The sequence below is a fragment of the Centropristis striata genome, chromosome 4 (assembly GCF_030273125.1).
Source record: "Centropristis striata isolate RG_2023a ecotype Rhode Island chromosome 4, C.striata_1.0, whole genome shotgun sequence".
Lineage (NCBI taxonomy): Eukaryota > Metazoa > Chordata > Actinopteri > Perciformes > Serranidae > Centropristis > Centropristis striata.
In genome coordinates this window covers 1,451,964-1,466,220 of record NC_081520.1, presented here as the reverse complement: position 1 = coordinate 1,466,220, position 14,257 = coordinate 1,451,964, and the positions used below count along the sequence as shown (strand labels likewise).

Sequence of the window (14,257 nt, the reverse complement as noted above, 5' to 3'; positions counted from 1 at the left end):
CATTTTGGTGGCAAAAACAGAGTAGTTCAGTTTCGTAACATGAACCACATTGTTTTAAACTGCAACCATATAGCAACATTTAATAGAACATTATGTCATATATGTCGGTTTGTGAATCACTGGCAAACAGCCCATTTTGTTGAATGCTTCTCATGGAAACTAAAGAAAACAGACTCATCAAGTGATACAATAGAGAGACCCACGCATTCCTCAAGGCTGCTTATCATATAAATCATGTAATTGTATCAAATGTGCTCAAATGTAACAGAATGAGGACGGCGACAAAGTTAGAATGAATGGAAATTCTCATTTATTAGCTTTTTAATAAAGCTTTTTCACTGCAGCAAATTAAAAACAACAGTATAATATATTAACCCTCTGGAGTCCAAGAAAGCACCAGAGCACGACTTCTTCATGACATCACAACGTAACAACGAAGCAGCATGTTTCCTGCTGTTAGCTGAACTCTAAAGTTCTGGCTTTTCTACAAGTTTCCATGTCCCATTTAACACATCAACCCTTTTTCAGCAAAAGTGACCAAGTGCAACATGATTTTACTGAGGTTTTTGCTGAGGTTTTTCAAATTTTGCAGTGTGCATTCAGCATCTTTAATGCAATATTTTGTGTTTAATGTTTTTTGTGATTTTTAAGTGTATTTTTCTGTGTTTTTTGTAAAACAAAATTGTGTGTTTTTGTGGTTTTTTTAATGTGTTTTTTGTATTTTTTGTGGGGGGGTTTGTGTTTTTTATGCATGTTTTTGTGTGTAATCAATTACATTAACCCATTAAGGTGTATAATTGTTCAGAACATTAATGTTTGGCTTTCTGAAGTCCATTTCTATGTTCAAGTATGCCTCGTAAGTTGTTGCAGCAATTTTAGATTTGCTGTACACATTTGGCCAAATGGCCAAAAACCCCTCGAGAATATTCAAGGCCTTAGAAAGAAAGAAAATCAATGCTGTGATTTGGTTTCAAACATTTTGACATTTTGGAGATCCTTCCTATATTCAGCGACTGAGCTGCTGAGAAACCCTCTCTTTGTCACTTTTACTGCTCCAGGTGTCTAGTTTGTGGTTGTAAAGTTTCATGAGGCTGTGATTATCCTAGAGGTCACAGCAGCTCATTTAATACAGGGAGGTCCAGACTCAAGAAATGCTCTCACTGCAGTGAACTGGCTATTATTGGGACTAACATCATCACACATGAATAAAATCCACAAGAGACTCAAGTCACAGACTGTTTAGTGACTCCAGTATGCAGAAATATTCATTTGCAAAAGGTGAAAATAATGCATGAGAAAAACAATGTAGTTTTTGCCTTAAACTGTACATACCAAACTGACAGTGATGTGAATCCTTTCATCTTCTAGTTTAATATGCTATCAGTATCTTCTCTACAGCTTTAACATTAAGCCTGCTGCTACAACCTCTGAAAGAAAAACAGCAAAAAGTCAGATTTCTGCAGTCAGTTTAAATCATAACACTGGTTTTTATATCTGTTCCTGGCTCTTCCAGCATCCCTTTATCAATTACAATTTTCAATCAATAATTTTTCCACAGGTGCAGAACACACATGCTAATTGAATCTATCTTTACTCTTTGAAGTTTGTTCAAGTGCAACTTTTTGGCACAAACACAGGCGACGCAGCAGTCTGCCTTCTTTGTCATTAGTTAGATTAGTTATTAGTTATCGTCTTTAGACTCCTCCCCCTCATGGACCAATGTGGATTCTACTTCTTCTTCTATGCTTTTAGACATACCACACTTTGCTTGTTTTTAAACCTGCTAATATATGACAATGTATGACAATTTTATCCTGATACTTGAGTCATGATACAATATTATTGTGATTTTAAGGATTTTGCGACATGGTGAGTATTGCAATACAATATATTGCGATTTAAGTATATCCATTGAGCCTGCTCCTGCCTCTGGGAAAAAACAAAAATGCTAAATATCGATACTTGGCGGCTATGAATTGATATAATATTGCCAAGCAAAACATTGCGATACTATGCTGTATCAATTTTCCCCCCACCTCTAATAATAATTATTATTTATTATTTTTAGAGATGGTTGGAAAAATCGTTTCTGCTTCCATTTTAACCTGTAATTTTTATTCATTCGCTCTTAAATGTTTTATTCATTCACTTTTTTTTTTTTTTTTAAATTCGCTTTAAAATGTCTTCTAATGTGTTTTATGTATTTTAATCTTGCCCCTGTAAAGCACTTTGAATGGCCCTGTGTCCGAATTGTGCTATATAAATAAACTTGCCTTGCCTTGCCTTATAATAATCATAATAAATTAGATTTATATTGAGCTTTTAAAGGCACTCAAAGACCTCCAGTGATCACACTGTGTGAAACAGAGATTCCCTCGTTAACTGAGGCAATGTAGCTAATTTGACCTTTGACATTTTTCCAAGCAGCCCAACCCATGGCTCTGGTTTTATCCACTTTGTTCATGATGTTGTGATCATTCTCACACCCACGAGACCACTTAACCCCCCGCTGTCCTTCTGTCACTCTGACTCATTGTGGACCCCCTGAGCTGAGCTGAGGCCTGTCACAGGGAGGGATGGGCTCAGCTTGGCAAGGCTCCAGCTCCATGAAAACACACACACACACACACACACACACACATCTGAGCCCTTGAGACTTGGGCGTCTGTTTCATCCAGATGTGAGCCTTCAGCGGTGAAACACACAGCCACATGCACACTCACAATGAAACATATTCACAATTATTGCATTTAGTTATATATTATGCACTTGTGTGCATGCATATATTATCACACACAAACACACACACACACACAGCAGTCCCTCCTTACAAGCCCCAGAGGGCTGGAACATATGTTACTCCCTCACCACTGGGGAGAGTAGCGGAGCAGGGGGGTAATGTTTATGAGAGAGCATCATTAATATGACAAAACAAGGCTGGCGGAGGGATTTACTGCTCACACTGGTGCTGCCATCATCTGTCAGGGCTTCTTATCGCTGCTTCACCACTGTTAGCATCGCTGTTAGCATCTCAACATTTCTACAGCCCACTTACTATGAATAATGGTCCCACGTAAATACCGTTTCCTGGAAAAAAAATAGAACACGTTGGATTATTTTTTTTTTGTTATTAAACTTTTAATTTGAAGAAAAACAAAACAGCACATGCATGTTGCTCTACATCTTGTAAACATGTCAAGTCTTTTCATCAAAACATAAAAAGAAAGAAATGGTTTTAAAAAATAATAATATAAATAAAATCAAAATCACATCCTTGCACAGTATTTAAACTCTATCACAATACTAAAAAATAAAATAAAGATAATAATGATAATTCGAAAATCATGGTAACACTTTACAATAACCAACTAATGATGTTTATAGATGGTTTATAAACCAATTATTAACCATTTACAAAGTGTTATATACATATTTAATCTTTAAATGTTTTCTTAAAGGTATATGAATCATTTCAAAATCATAAACATATTTAATATGGTGTTAAAAATGTTATAATGAGTGCAACTAAAACTATTAATTATAGTTTAATTGTTTGTGAATGGTAAAGTAATTATAAACTTACATTAATAAACCATCTATTTGCCATTTTTAAAATGATTTAGATAGTTGAACATTAATAAATTATCTATTTACCATTCTAAATGGTCTATATACGATTTATAAATGATGATTAAACATTAATAAACTATCTGTTTACCATTTATAAATGATGGTTATTGTAAAGTGTTACCAAAATCATAGTAACAGCCTTAAGTTTTCTTCTGCAAACAGAACCTTATCATGGGGTGATAACATTGATGTCAAGAGCAACATCAACTCCTGTTGGATTATTTAATGTGTAAAATTTCTGTTTTTGGTTGTGATCTTCTCAGTGGATTGAAGTCCGTGGAGCATACTTTTTTTCTGATTTTGATAGTTTGAAAGTGGGGACAACTAGTATTTCTCTGCACCAATCACATTGTAGCAACATGAAAGTAGCAACACTACAATTTAAACATTATCTGTTACGATACTATACCGATACTCAGGAAAATATTTGATACTCGATACCATTTTCAATACCACAAAATATTTAAATTAAATTAAATTAAATATTTATAATAAAAAACAGTTGTGCAAAAGGAAACTGTAACTATGATAACAAGCTTCAGGTCTGAGGTAGTGCAAACAGTAAATAAATACAATAAACAATAACAATTATAACAATATTTTGAGGTTGTATGCTGTGCACGGGGGGGTATCGATACTTTTGAAAATGAGTATCGTATCCGGATACAACGTTTTAGTATCAATACTTTTTGAGTATCGATACTTTTGACAACCCTAGTTACGAGTTAAAGTCCTGCATTCAGAAATACCCGAGTAGATTATTAGGCTATTGTTATGCTATATTTGGGTTGGGTTTTTCTGCTAAGATGCTCAATCTGTTTTGCTACGATGTAGCCCCCAGAAGGGCAATTCAGTTTTACAGTCAGCCTGTCCATAGTTCAAAAATATCTATTAAAAAACAGTAGAAGAACTTCATACACATACAGTTTGCGGTTGTAAAAAAGGTCTTCAGTTTCTGTGAATTTTGGCTACAAAACCATTGACCTTGGTTTAGGGGAAAAATGTCTTGGTTAGGCGTTAAAAAAGACAGTTTACACAGTAAATAATTGTAGGTATTGTATTCTAGAAGTGAAGCAGTTACCTGGATGATGTGTATATCGTAAGCTATGTAAAAAATCGTAAGTTACGTAAAAATCATTTATTTTTGTTTTCACACGAGACACGAACCCAGTTGGCCTAAAGTCGGCCATTTTTAACTTTATTTAGGCTGAAGACCTACCTCTTCCAACAATACCTCGGTTAAGTCATGGTCACCTAACATATATGTATATATATACATATATATATATTTAAATGTGCTTTTTCTTTTCTCTTCTTCTCTTCTTTTCCTCTTTAACATATAGCACTCCTGTGGTGATTACACAGTCGCTTTGGACAAAAGTGTCAGCTAAATGACATGTAATTTAATTTGTAAATGTATGTTCCTCAGCTCCTATAATAAGTCAAATACTCTGGGGCATACAGACACATTAGGACACAAATGTCCCAATTTAAACCCATTAAGTCAATCTTTTTTTTTTACTATATTCCCAATGTAGTATATAGTCCCTATATTTCCCAATGGGGAAAATAAATGCTATTAACTGGTTTCCACTAGGTACAATGCTGCTGTATTGTGCACTGCCCCTCCATCCAATCCATCCAGCAATCCTTTTTTTTGTATTTCATTCGTTAGAGAAACATTGACAGCTTCTTTGAATATGATAATTCCATTGATATCACCGTACCAACCAGCTAATCCTCTAAAACACACGCTGGTGTTTGCCCCTTTGTTTCTAAAAGCATAGCACTACTTTGTATTTGCTGTTCAAAGCTTAAAACTGCATCAGTCTGTCCCGTCGCCATCAATCAGCGCTTATCAGTCAATGAATCCAACGATTGATTCAGCAATCTGTTGCCTTCTGGCCAGAGAGTATTGATGAAGATGTTTTAAAGTGATGAATGGTGGGTTTTTTATCATGTGTAACTTAACATTAGTGCTGACAGATCATTCATGGAATGATTAATTAGTGCAGTTTGCAGAACTGTGCATATTGTAGATGAAGAGATTCAGGCAATTATTTTGCCATAGCAACACATACAAAGCAATCCAATAGGTTAGGTCTGACAATCTATTAAACAAAGCATGTTTACGGAAGTAATTCATCTCTGGCAGTGAACTCAGCCCTTAACCATTCAGACTCACCATTCATACCTTACTCCTTACTAAAGTCACCCTATCAAAGAAGTTTGAGTGTCAGGGAGGTGATTACACTGTAATCATGGACAGCAAATACACTTTCAGCCGTTTAAACTACTATGATGAAAAGCTTTCTCCAGAACACCTTATAAAACTGTTTTCAAAGGCTACTTATCATGACGAGTAAAGTCAGTTGGTCACAGTTGGTGGAGTGAATCTCTACCTATAAGAATATAATTGTTGTATATCTTAGTTTAGTGTACGTGTTAGTATGCTCTCAAATTAGGAATAAGCACAAATTACAATCAAGGTTGATGGGAATGCCATTAGTTTTGCAGGTACTTAGTCATAAACCAAAGGTTTTGGATGAATTGAAATTCTGACCAGATGATGGTGCTAGAGTTTAATCATTACTATGATCTTAGCACTTCTTCCTTAAGGGAAGATGAATGTTGGCACCAAATTTCACAGGAATCCATCTAGCAGTTGGTAGAACCTGGTCTCACAGAAATCCGTGAAATAGCCACGGATTTCGCTTAACTCAAAATCCGTGGAATAGCCACGGAATCGCTCAAATTTCCGTGAAACTGACACGGACTTCGCTACAATGCAAGTTAATGACAGTCATATCCCGTGGCTATTCCATGGATATTTGTTCCTATTGGTTTGTTCCAAGTCACGTGACTTTCAAGGTTCCGGCGGTCAGAACAAAAAACATGGCGGACAGTTCTCTCATTTTTAGTGAAAAAAATAATATTTTGACTTTGTTTCTGCATAAAAATGGATTTTGATCACAATTCTAGCGAGAAATATATGTTTTATTTTCTAGATATATCACTTTGTATGTTGGAATAGCCACGGGATATTCCACGGATTTTGAGTTAAGCGAAATCCGTGGCTATTTCACGGATTTCTGTAAGACCATGTTGAGTTGGTAACACATTTCACTTAAAACCACAATTGTCAATAATACTATGTCAAGTCTAACTAATGAATGCAAAAATACTTCTTTATTTCCCTTTTGCACCAAGGAAAAAGAAAAAAGGATGAATTGCCTTATGCGCAGTATGCTCTATGCAGATGATAGTCTATTCTACACTAATGTCTCCTTACTGTCTGCAGGGCGGTGGTGCACATCCAGGTCAACGATGTGAACGAGTTTGCGCCTGTGTTTCGGGAGCCCCAGTACCGAGCTGCAGTGACGGAGGGCAAGATTTATGACAGCATCCTCCAGGTGGAGGCCACTGACCAAGACTGCTCCCCACAGTACAGCCAGATCTGTAACTACCAGATCACCACCACCAGAACACCCTTCGCTATAGATCGCAATGGTGAGTAGAAGACAGAAATATATCATATGACAAACTGGGATGCAGGGACCTGAAATACACTACTGGTCAAAAGTTTTAGAACACACCAACTTTTCCAGAATTTAATTGAAAATTATGCAGTTTAATGTCTCAGTGTACTCTGAAATGAATGCACATTTGCAACATTTTAAATTCTTGATTGAGCATGATAGTGTTTTGAAAGTAAAAAAAAGGTTCAAAATCACATTTTATGTTGGACTAAAGGACTAAAAAAAGACACCAAATGACAAAAAAAGACACAAAATGACAACAAAAGACACAAAATGACCAAAAAAAGACACAAAATGACTTACAAAGACATGAAAAAATTCAAAAATGGACAAAATAGCCCAAGACTCCATAGAGTTAAGTTGTTAACCCATTTCTTGTTCCCTGAAAAAGGCCTACTTGTATAATTCTGAAATGTACATTATTTTCCAGTTTTGGTTAAGCTTACCTTTTTTTATTTACCTCTGGCAGTTCACCACTTACCTTTGGACCCTTTCAAGCTGTTCATTTGACTAGAACTACTTGAATTTCAATAAAAAACTGGGAAAATTGGGGTGTTCTAAAACTTTTGACCGGTAGTGTATGTCATATAACAAACTGGGATGCAGGGACCTGAAATATGTCAGTACCTACCACAAAGAAACCTTGTCATCTCACCTAAACTGTTATCAACAGAGTGTGATATTCAGTGCATTGACAGTTTTATTTAGTGTTGTCACTTTTTTGGTGTACCTTACTTTCCCTCAACCTTTCCCACATGCCCAAGAACATCTTCCCAACAAAGTTTGACATGTTTTATCTCCATTTTTGGCATAACACAGTGGCAGTCTTGATCTCAAATCCATTCCATGCACACACACACTTTACAGCCACAGGAGATACACTCACAAGCACTCGTACCACACATACCTGCATAAACTCTGGCAGCAGAACTTAATACTCTGACAGATGTCTCTCCCCAGGATAAAATGTGTTCTTTGCTCTTTCCAAGGACAAAGTCGAGCTTTGCCCAGAGAGCCATCGGTCACCACAAATCAGATTACAGATGTCTGAGCACAAACAAACATGACAAACACACAGACGGAGATAAATGCAGAGAAAAATCCACAGACCCTCTGAAATACCCTCACAAATGCCTTAACTTTACTGGATTGCCACTAGTATCTTGAGCATTACAAATTAAGATTGTGTCATTGTTCCTCACAGATACAAATACAGAGATAACATTGTTTCCTAACAAGTAACATAACAAGTTTTTTTGGTGTGCGCATATTAATATCAATCAGTAATTTAGAAAATATTAAAAAATGCCACTTGGCTGCAAAATAAGCTTTAGAACCAGTATTTCCCACAGCATTTGTGAGACTATTATGGCAAACCTGGAAAAAGTAGAGGGTCCGGGTGCAAATTTTTGGCCAAAAAGTCTAAATTAGGTGTCTCTTGCATATTCTAATGCCACTATTCCACCTTAATCATTGCATATTATAATGAATTATTGTAAAATAGTTTTATTTAAGGTATCATATTTTGACAGTCTTCTTGTAAATTCTGTGGTGGACTCTGTTAACACATCCATGTACTCTTATTTTGAAAGCTACATGTGTTACTGTAACACTTAGTAAATACATGCACCAGGAAAACAAGTGGAGGATATATATAATATAGAGAATATAGCATCGGCAGGCCGCCGCTACTAAATGAATATAGTGGAAAACCTGTAAAATGTGTGAGAAATTACTTATTTTCCTCCAATATCATGTCCTCTACTGACTTTTTGGACATGGCTAGATTAATGGAGGAATCACTGCTCTTCATATGATTACATATTTCAAAATCTTTTTTTTTTTAGTGTTAACACTCTCACACAAAGTCAAGCAGGATAAAATGTAGTCCTTGAGTGCACACTTTAACTGAATTTAAACCTCCTGTCACTGCTGTTAGACAAGCTCCTTAAACTCCACCGCCTCTAGTGGCTCTTCTAAACAATCTGCACACACTTTGTTTTTCTGTTTTTAGAAGACACACTACAAATGCAAGGGACACAACTGTCTAGAAAAGTGTTGTTGCTGACAACAGCATCGGTCACTGCTGAGATGTTGCACTAAAAAGGTTGAGTGATATTGCGGTTAGGACCAAAAGGGTCACTACCCTGTGACATTGGAAGTGCTTTAGGTTTTTTTCCTATGCCGCAACTAGTTTTTTATGATTTGTTTGCACTATTACTATGTCAAGTCTAACTAATGAATGTAAAAAATACTTCTTTATTTCCCTTTTGCACCAAGGAAAAATAAAAAAGGATGAATTGCCTTATGTGCAGTATGCTCTATGCAGATGATAGTCTATTCTACACTATTTTTTTTTTTTTTTAACCTTTATTTAACCAGGGAATATCCCATTGAGATTAAGAACCTCTTTTTCAAGGGAGCCCTTTAATTTGTTTGCACTATTACTAGGTCAAGTCTAACTAATGAATGTAAAAAATACTTCTTTATTTCCCTTTTGCACCAAGGAAAAAGAAAAAAGGATCCACTGAACTCCACTGCCTCTAGTGGCTCTTCTAAACTATCTGCATCCACTTTGTTTTTCTGTTTTTAGGAGACACACTAGAAATGCAAGGGACACAACTGTCTAGAAATGTGTTGTTGCTGACAACAGCATCGGTCACTGCTGAGATGTTGCACTAAAAAGGTTGAGTGGACGAGGTGAGGGTCAAACTGCACCGTGCATGATACAGGCGGGAGGCTGCAGCCAGAGTGCTCTTTCTGCTCCTTCTCTCCAGCCATTGACCGCAAAGAAAAAGGCTTTGAGAGCTCTTGAACTCAAGAGCACCTGAGGGAGAGAGGGAGTAGATGGAGGGAGGAGAGGAGCAGGAGTAAGTGCTCTGAGAGGATCAAAGAGGGAGGTGGAGAGGAAACTGCAGCGGGGATAAACAAAACCAAAAAGAAAGAGCTGGGGATATATTTTATATTCTTCCATTGTCAACAAATCCCATAAAAAAAATCCAAAAGCAATAATTAATCGATCCTGCTTGTGCTCCCTGTGTTGCCAACGCCAGCTGCTTTTTATTCCTCTGAGGCTCCATTGTTGTCCAAAAGCTATTAAAAACATCAATGAACACACATTGTGGTTTATTTTCACTCAATCCCACATACGCTATTCTGCTACTTCAAATTTTACATTTCACACCAAACGTGGACTCATCCACAGCTTAAAATAGTCCCAAACAGCTTCACCATGTACTCTCCAGTTGGGAACATTTGCTAACAATGACAATGCCCAGCTGTTATTGGAAATTATTGATTTAAAATGAAACTATGACGTTATAGAGCTGCTAATGTGACACATCAGTTAAACTGCAGGACATGCTCATTGCCGTTAACATGGCTACTCTTGTTCATTTTCAGTCAATCCCACATCCATCATTCTAGTACTCACTTGCACACTAAATGTGTATTAATCCTCAATTAAAAATGGGCCCTGTTAGAGCCAGGATCTTAAAGCCTCCCGCACTCTGCCCTGGTTCTTTTTTTCTAGACTTGGGCTACGTTTACATGATGACGGTCTGAACAGAAGACGCAAAAGTGGCGTTGCGTCTTCACTTTTTATTCCTCGTTTAGACGAGCGTTTTCAGGAGGAAATCTGCTGCATACGGTGACGCAAAAGTGTGTGAAATGTGATTGTATGCAGCCAGGCGGCATCACTTAAAGCCATAAGAGCATCTTTGGGCATGCAGAAGTTTTCACGCCACACATTTTCATCAGCTACTCCTTCCACAAAGTTCTCCACCATCACTAGATCTCCCAGGTCTCGTTCACAGCCGTCTGGCTCCTCCCACCAATCGCTGCATCCAGAATGTGATGGAGGTAATTCCAGATCCTTCTCTGTTCACTAATACTATCTGTACATATCCTGGACATTTGGTGGAAAGACTCCTGTAAGTTTATTAGAGCTGCCAGAGCAGCTTGAAGGTCCCACCATGGAAATAATCCCACGTTTCTTTATTTCCTGTCCTGGAGCATGTATGTGACGTAAACACATACGTGACGTGAGCAGATCAGATCAGAGTTTTGTGTCTTGTCAGTGTAGACGACACGCTACGGAGGAGAGGATTACACTTTTACACTTTGGAGGGTGGTTTCAGATTTTTGCGTTTTTAAGCCCCAAAAACGCCGTCACCGTCTAAACGAAAAGCACTTCCGATAAAATATTTTGTCGTTTTTACCCGCGAGCGTCCTCGTGTAAACGGGGCCTTGGTTTTTACAAAAGACTCAAAACAGCTGAATACAGTTTACCATTTATTTAAAGAATAATTGCCAAATGCAATGAGCAGCTGGACTCTGCTGTGCCCACGACAATATCACCAGTCAGAGTTATCTTCTGGGTGTGGGCCCCACCCCGACAATAGGTTGGACTTTTTCACCATTGCTCAATTTAGGATGGTGACGGCAGTAGCCAACCCATATTGGTTACCTTGTGTCTTTTTCAAAACTATGGTGTCATGCATGTATGTTTCTTAGTTCCCTTTTTTGAGGTCTATGTGTATGTTTCTTACTGAAATAGCTGCACCCTGATCTATTTCTAACAAGGTTTTCAGGAAAGGTTCAGTATCTCTTTAACCTATAGACAAACAGAAGAAGTGGGCCTTGCAGGATGATGGCAGGATAGATAGATAGATAGATAGATAGATAGATAGATAGATAGATAGATAGATAGATAGATAGATAGATAGATTACTTTATAGGATGTGCCACCTTGACTTGCAGTTCAATAAGTGAACTAAACTTTAAATGTTCGTTGAACACTCTTCTGCAAAGACACTCAAGTTTTTTTAAACAAATAATAGTTTTAACACTTCAGTTACAGCTAAGCTAAGCTAAGCTAACTATCCCTATCCTTCATCCCTAAGAATTTTGATGCATGTGAGAGATTTACATGAGCAAAGCTTGATGGAAACAGAAATTTTTGAAAATCCGCAATCCAAGGTTTTTTCTCTTATTCGAAAAAAAAAAAAAAAAGATTGTCTAACGGGACATGAAAGAACAATTGTAAGTTGCCCAATTTAAACGTATTCCTGAAGACATATTTTCTCTCATGGGTGGCCAAAGTTGCAACCTATTTTTTAATATTTTTTCTCTCTTACCAGATCTCTTTTTCTTCTACTGTTTTCTTCGTCACATAATCTCTTCTTCTACTATTGTTTACTGATGGATTAGCCTACAGAACTATATTACTAAAACTTGCATAGTGCAAATACATAAACATCAGCAAACCCTAAGAGATAAAGAAACCGGAAACAGCTAATGGATGTTCTTGAAAAAGTCTTTAAAAAATAAGGAAAAAAAGTAACTCAGCAAGAACAAAGCACACAAAGGTTAGATGAGTCAGATTTTAAAAGCCGGACTAACAGTGTGGGATTTGGTCTATTTCTGACTATAAAAATAGTACCTATTTTGTCGACCTTGACTTTTAAACAAACCAGGAAGGCTGAACAGTATTAGGTAAGATATGATCTGTGGTAGTAGTTTTTATGATCGAGTGAATTCACAAAGACACATGCAAAGGTGATTTGCTTCTCTGCGTGTGTTTACATGCATTTGATGGAGCAGTAAATAAAGAGAACGAGAAGGAGGGTAAAGTAGTCATTTACTCTCTGGCCACTCATGCCAGCAGTCACAGCACGCACAGCCTGCTGACACGGATAAGTTGATGTAGTAATTGAAGGAGCGGGAATAGGAACCTCCATCATGCAGAAAGGTGTGTGTGCAAGTGTGCCTGGCTGCATACTTGTGCAAAATAAAGAAAAGAGAGTGAGCAGCACAACAGATGAGACAGCAAACAGTGAAATGGGATGAGGTTGAAAAACAGTAAGACAATGATGTGCATTGAAATGGTAACATTTGCTAACAATGACAATGCCCAGCTGTTATTGGAAATTATTGATTTAAAATGAAACTATGACGTTATAGAGCTGCTAATGTGACACATCAGTTAAACTGCATGACATGCTCATTGCCGTTAACATGCAGGTACTCTTGTTCATTTTCAGTCAATCCCACATCCATCATTCTAGTACTCACTTGCACACTAAATGCAGAAAGGTGTGTGTGCAAGTGTGCCTAGCTGCATACTTGTGCAAAATAAAGAAAAGAGAGTGAGCAGCACAACAGATGAGGCAGCAAACAGTGAAATGGGATGAGGTTGCAGAAACAGTGAGACAATGATGTGCATTGAAATGGAGCGGGAAGGTTGGAAAGGGGAGCGCGAGGAGGGAAGGAATCCTAAACGAGCTGAGAGGGAGACGGAGACGGAGAATGGAGCGATGAGGAGGACGGGAAGCCGAACAATAGCGTCCTCATATGAATTACATCTAATCCTCCCACTCACACGCTCCTATTCAAATAAACCACATTATCAACATTCAGCTCCCTCTGCACCTCTCTCTCCACAATACACAAACCTCAAAAAGAATCCGCGCTGTAATATAAGTCGCAATAACTCATTACAGCTACGCTTCAACTCGCATCCAACCAGGGCCAAACAGTCTCTTTTCACTGTGTTCACAGTCAGGGTGCCCCCCTCCTTCCCTGCATGCCCGGGCCGGGCTGCATGTATAGCATTCTCCTCCGTCTGTAGTGTGGAAGACTCATCAAATATTAACATACACATTAGTAGCACAAGAGCTCCCTTCATGCACTCGGCTCAGCAGGAGAAAAGACGCTGGTTTGGTAAATGGGTCGCGGTCAGCAACAAGGCAGCAGACTCTCAGTCTCTGAATGTGGTCTGGATGCTGATTGTGGTCTGGATGCTGATTGTACCGCAGAGACGAGCGGCTGGTTTGTTTCTTTGAAGGTGCTGTGTGCAGCATTCTAACATCACAGCATCATGGCACATAAATGTTGATATATTCATACATATAAAGATATTTCTTACGAAGCTGGCATGTTATTTAGCTCAGTATGGAGGGCAGTCTGCAGGATTCATAGCACCAAATATAAAGTGGGTCGAATTCACACTTTGTCATGAATGCGATTATTTCACACTGGACAAAAGTTTAAATGAAAAAAACTTGGAAATTGACTTTGGCAGCAAT

General features: G+C 37.7%; 1 protein-coding gene across 1 annotated transcript in view; it reads left to right on the top strand.

Moving 5' to 3' along the window:
* The window catches only part of LOC131970615 (calsyntenin-2-like), a 444,672-nt gene that overhangs the window by 276,653 nt on the left and 153,762 nt on the right, over positions 1 to 14,257 (top strand). The window contains exon 4 of the mRNA XM_059332049.1: positions 6,932 to 7,140. Within this exon, the coding sequence (XP_059188032.1) occupies positions 6,932 to 7,140 (209 nt within the window). The remainder of the gene's footprint in view (positions 1 to 6,931; positions 7,141 to 14,257) is intronic.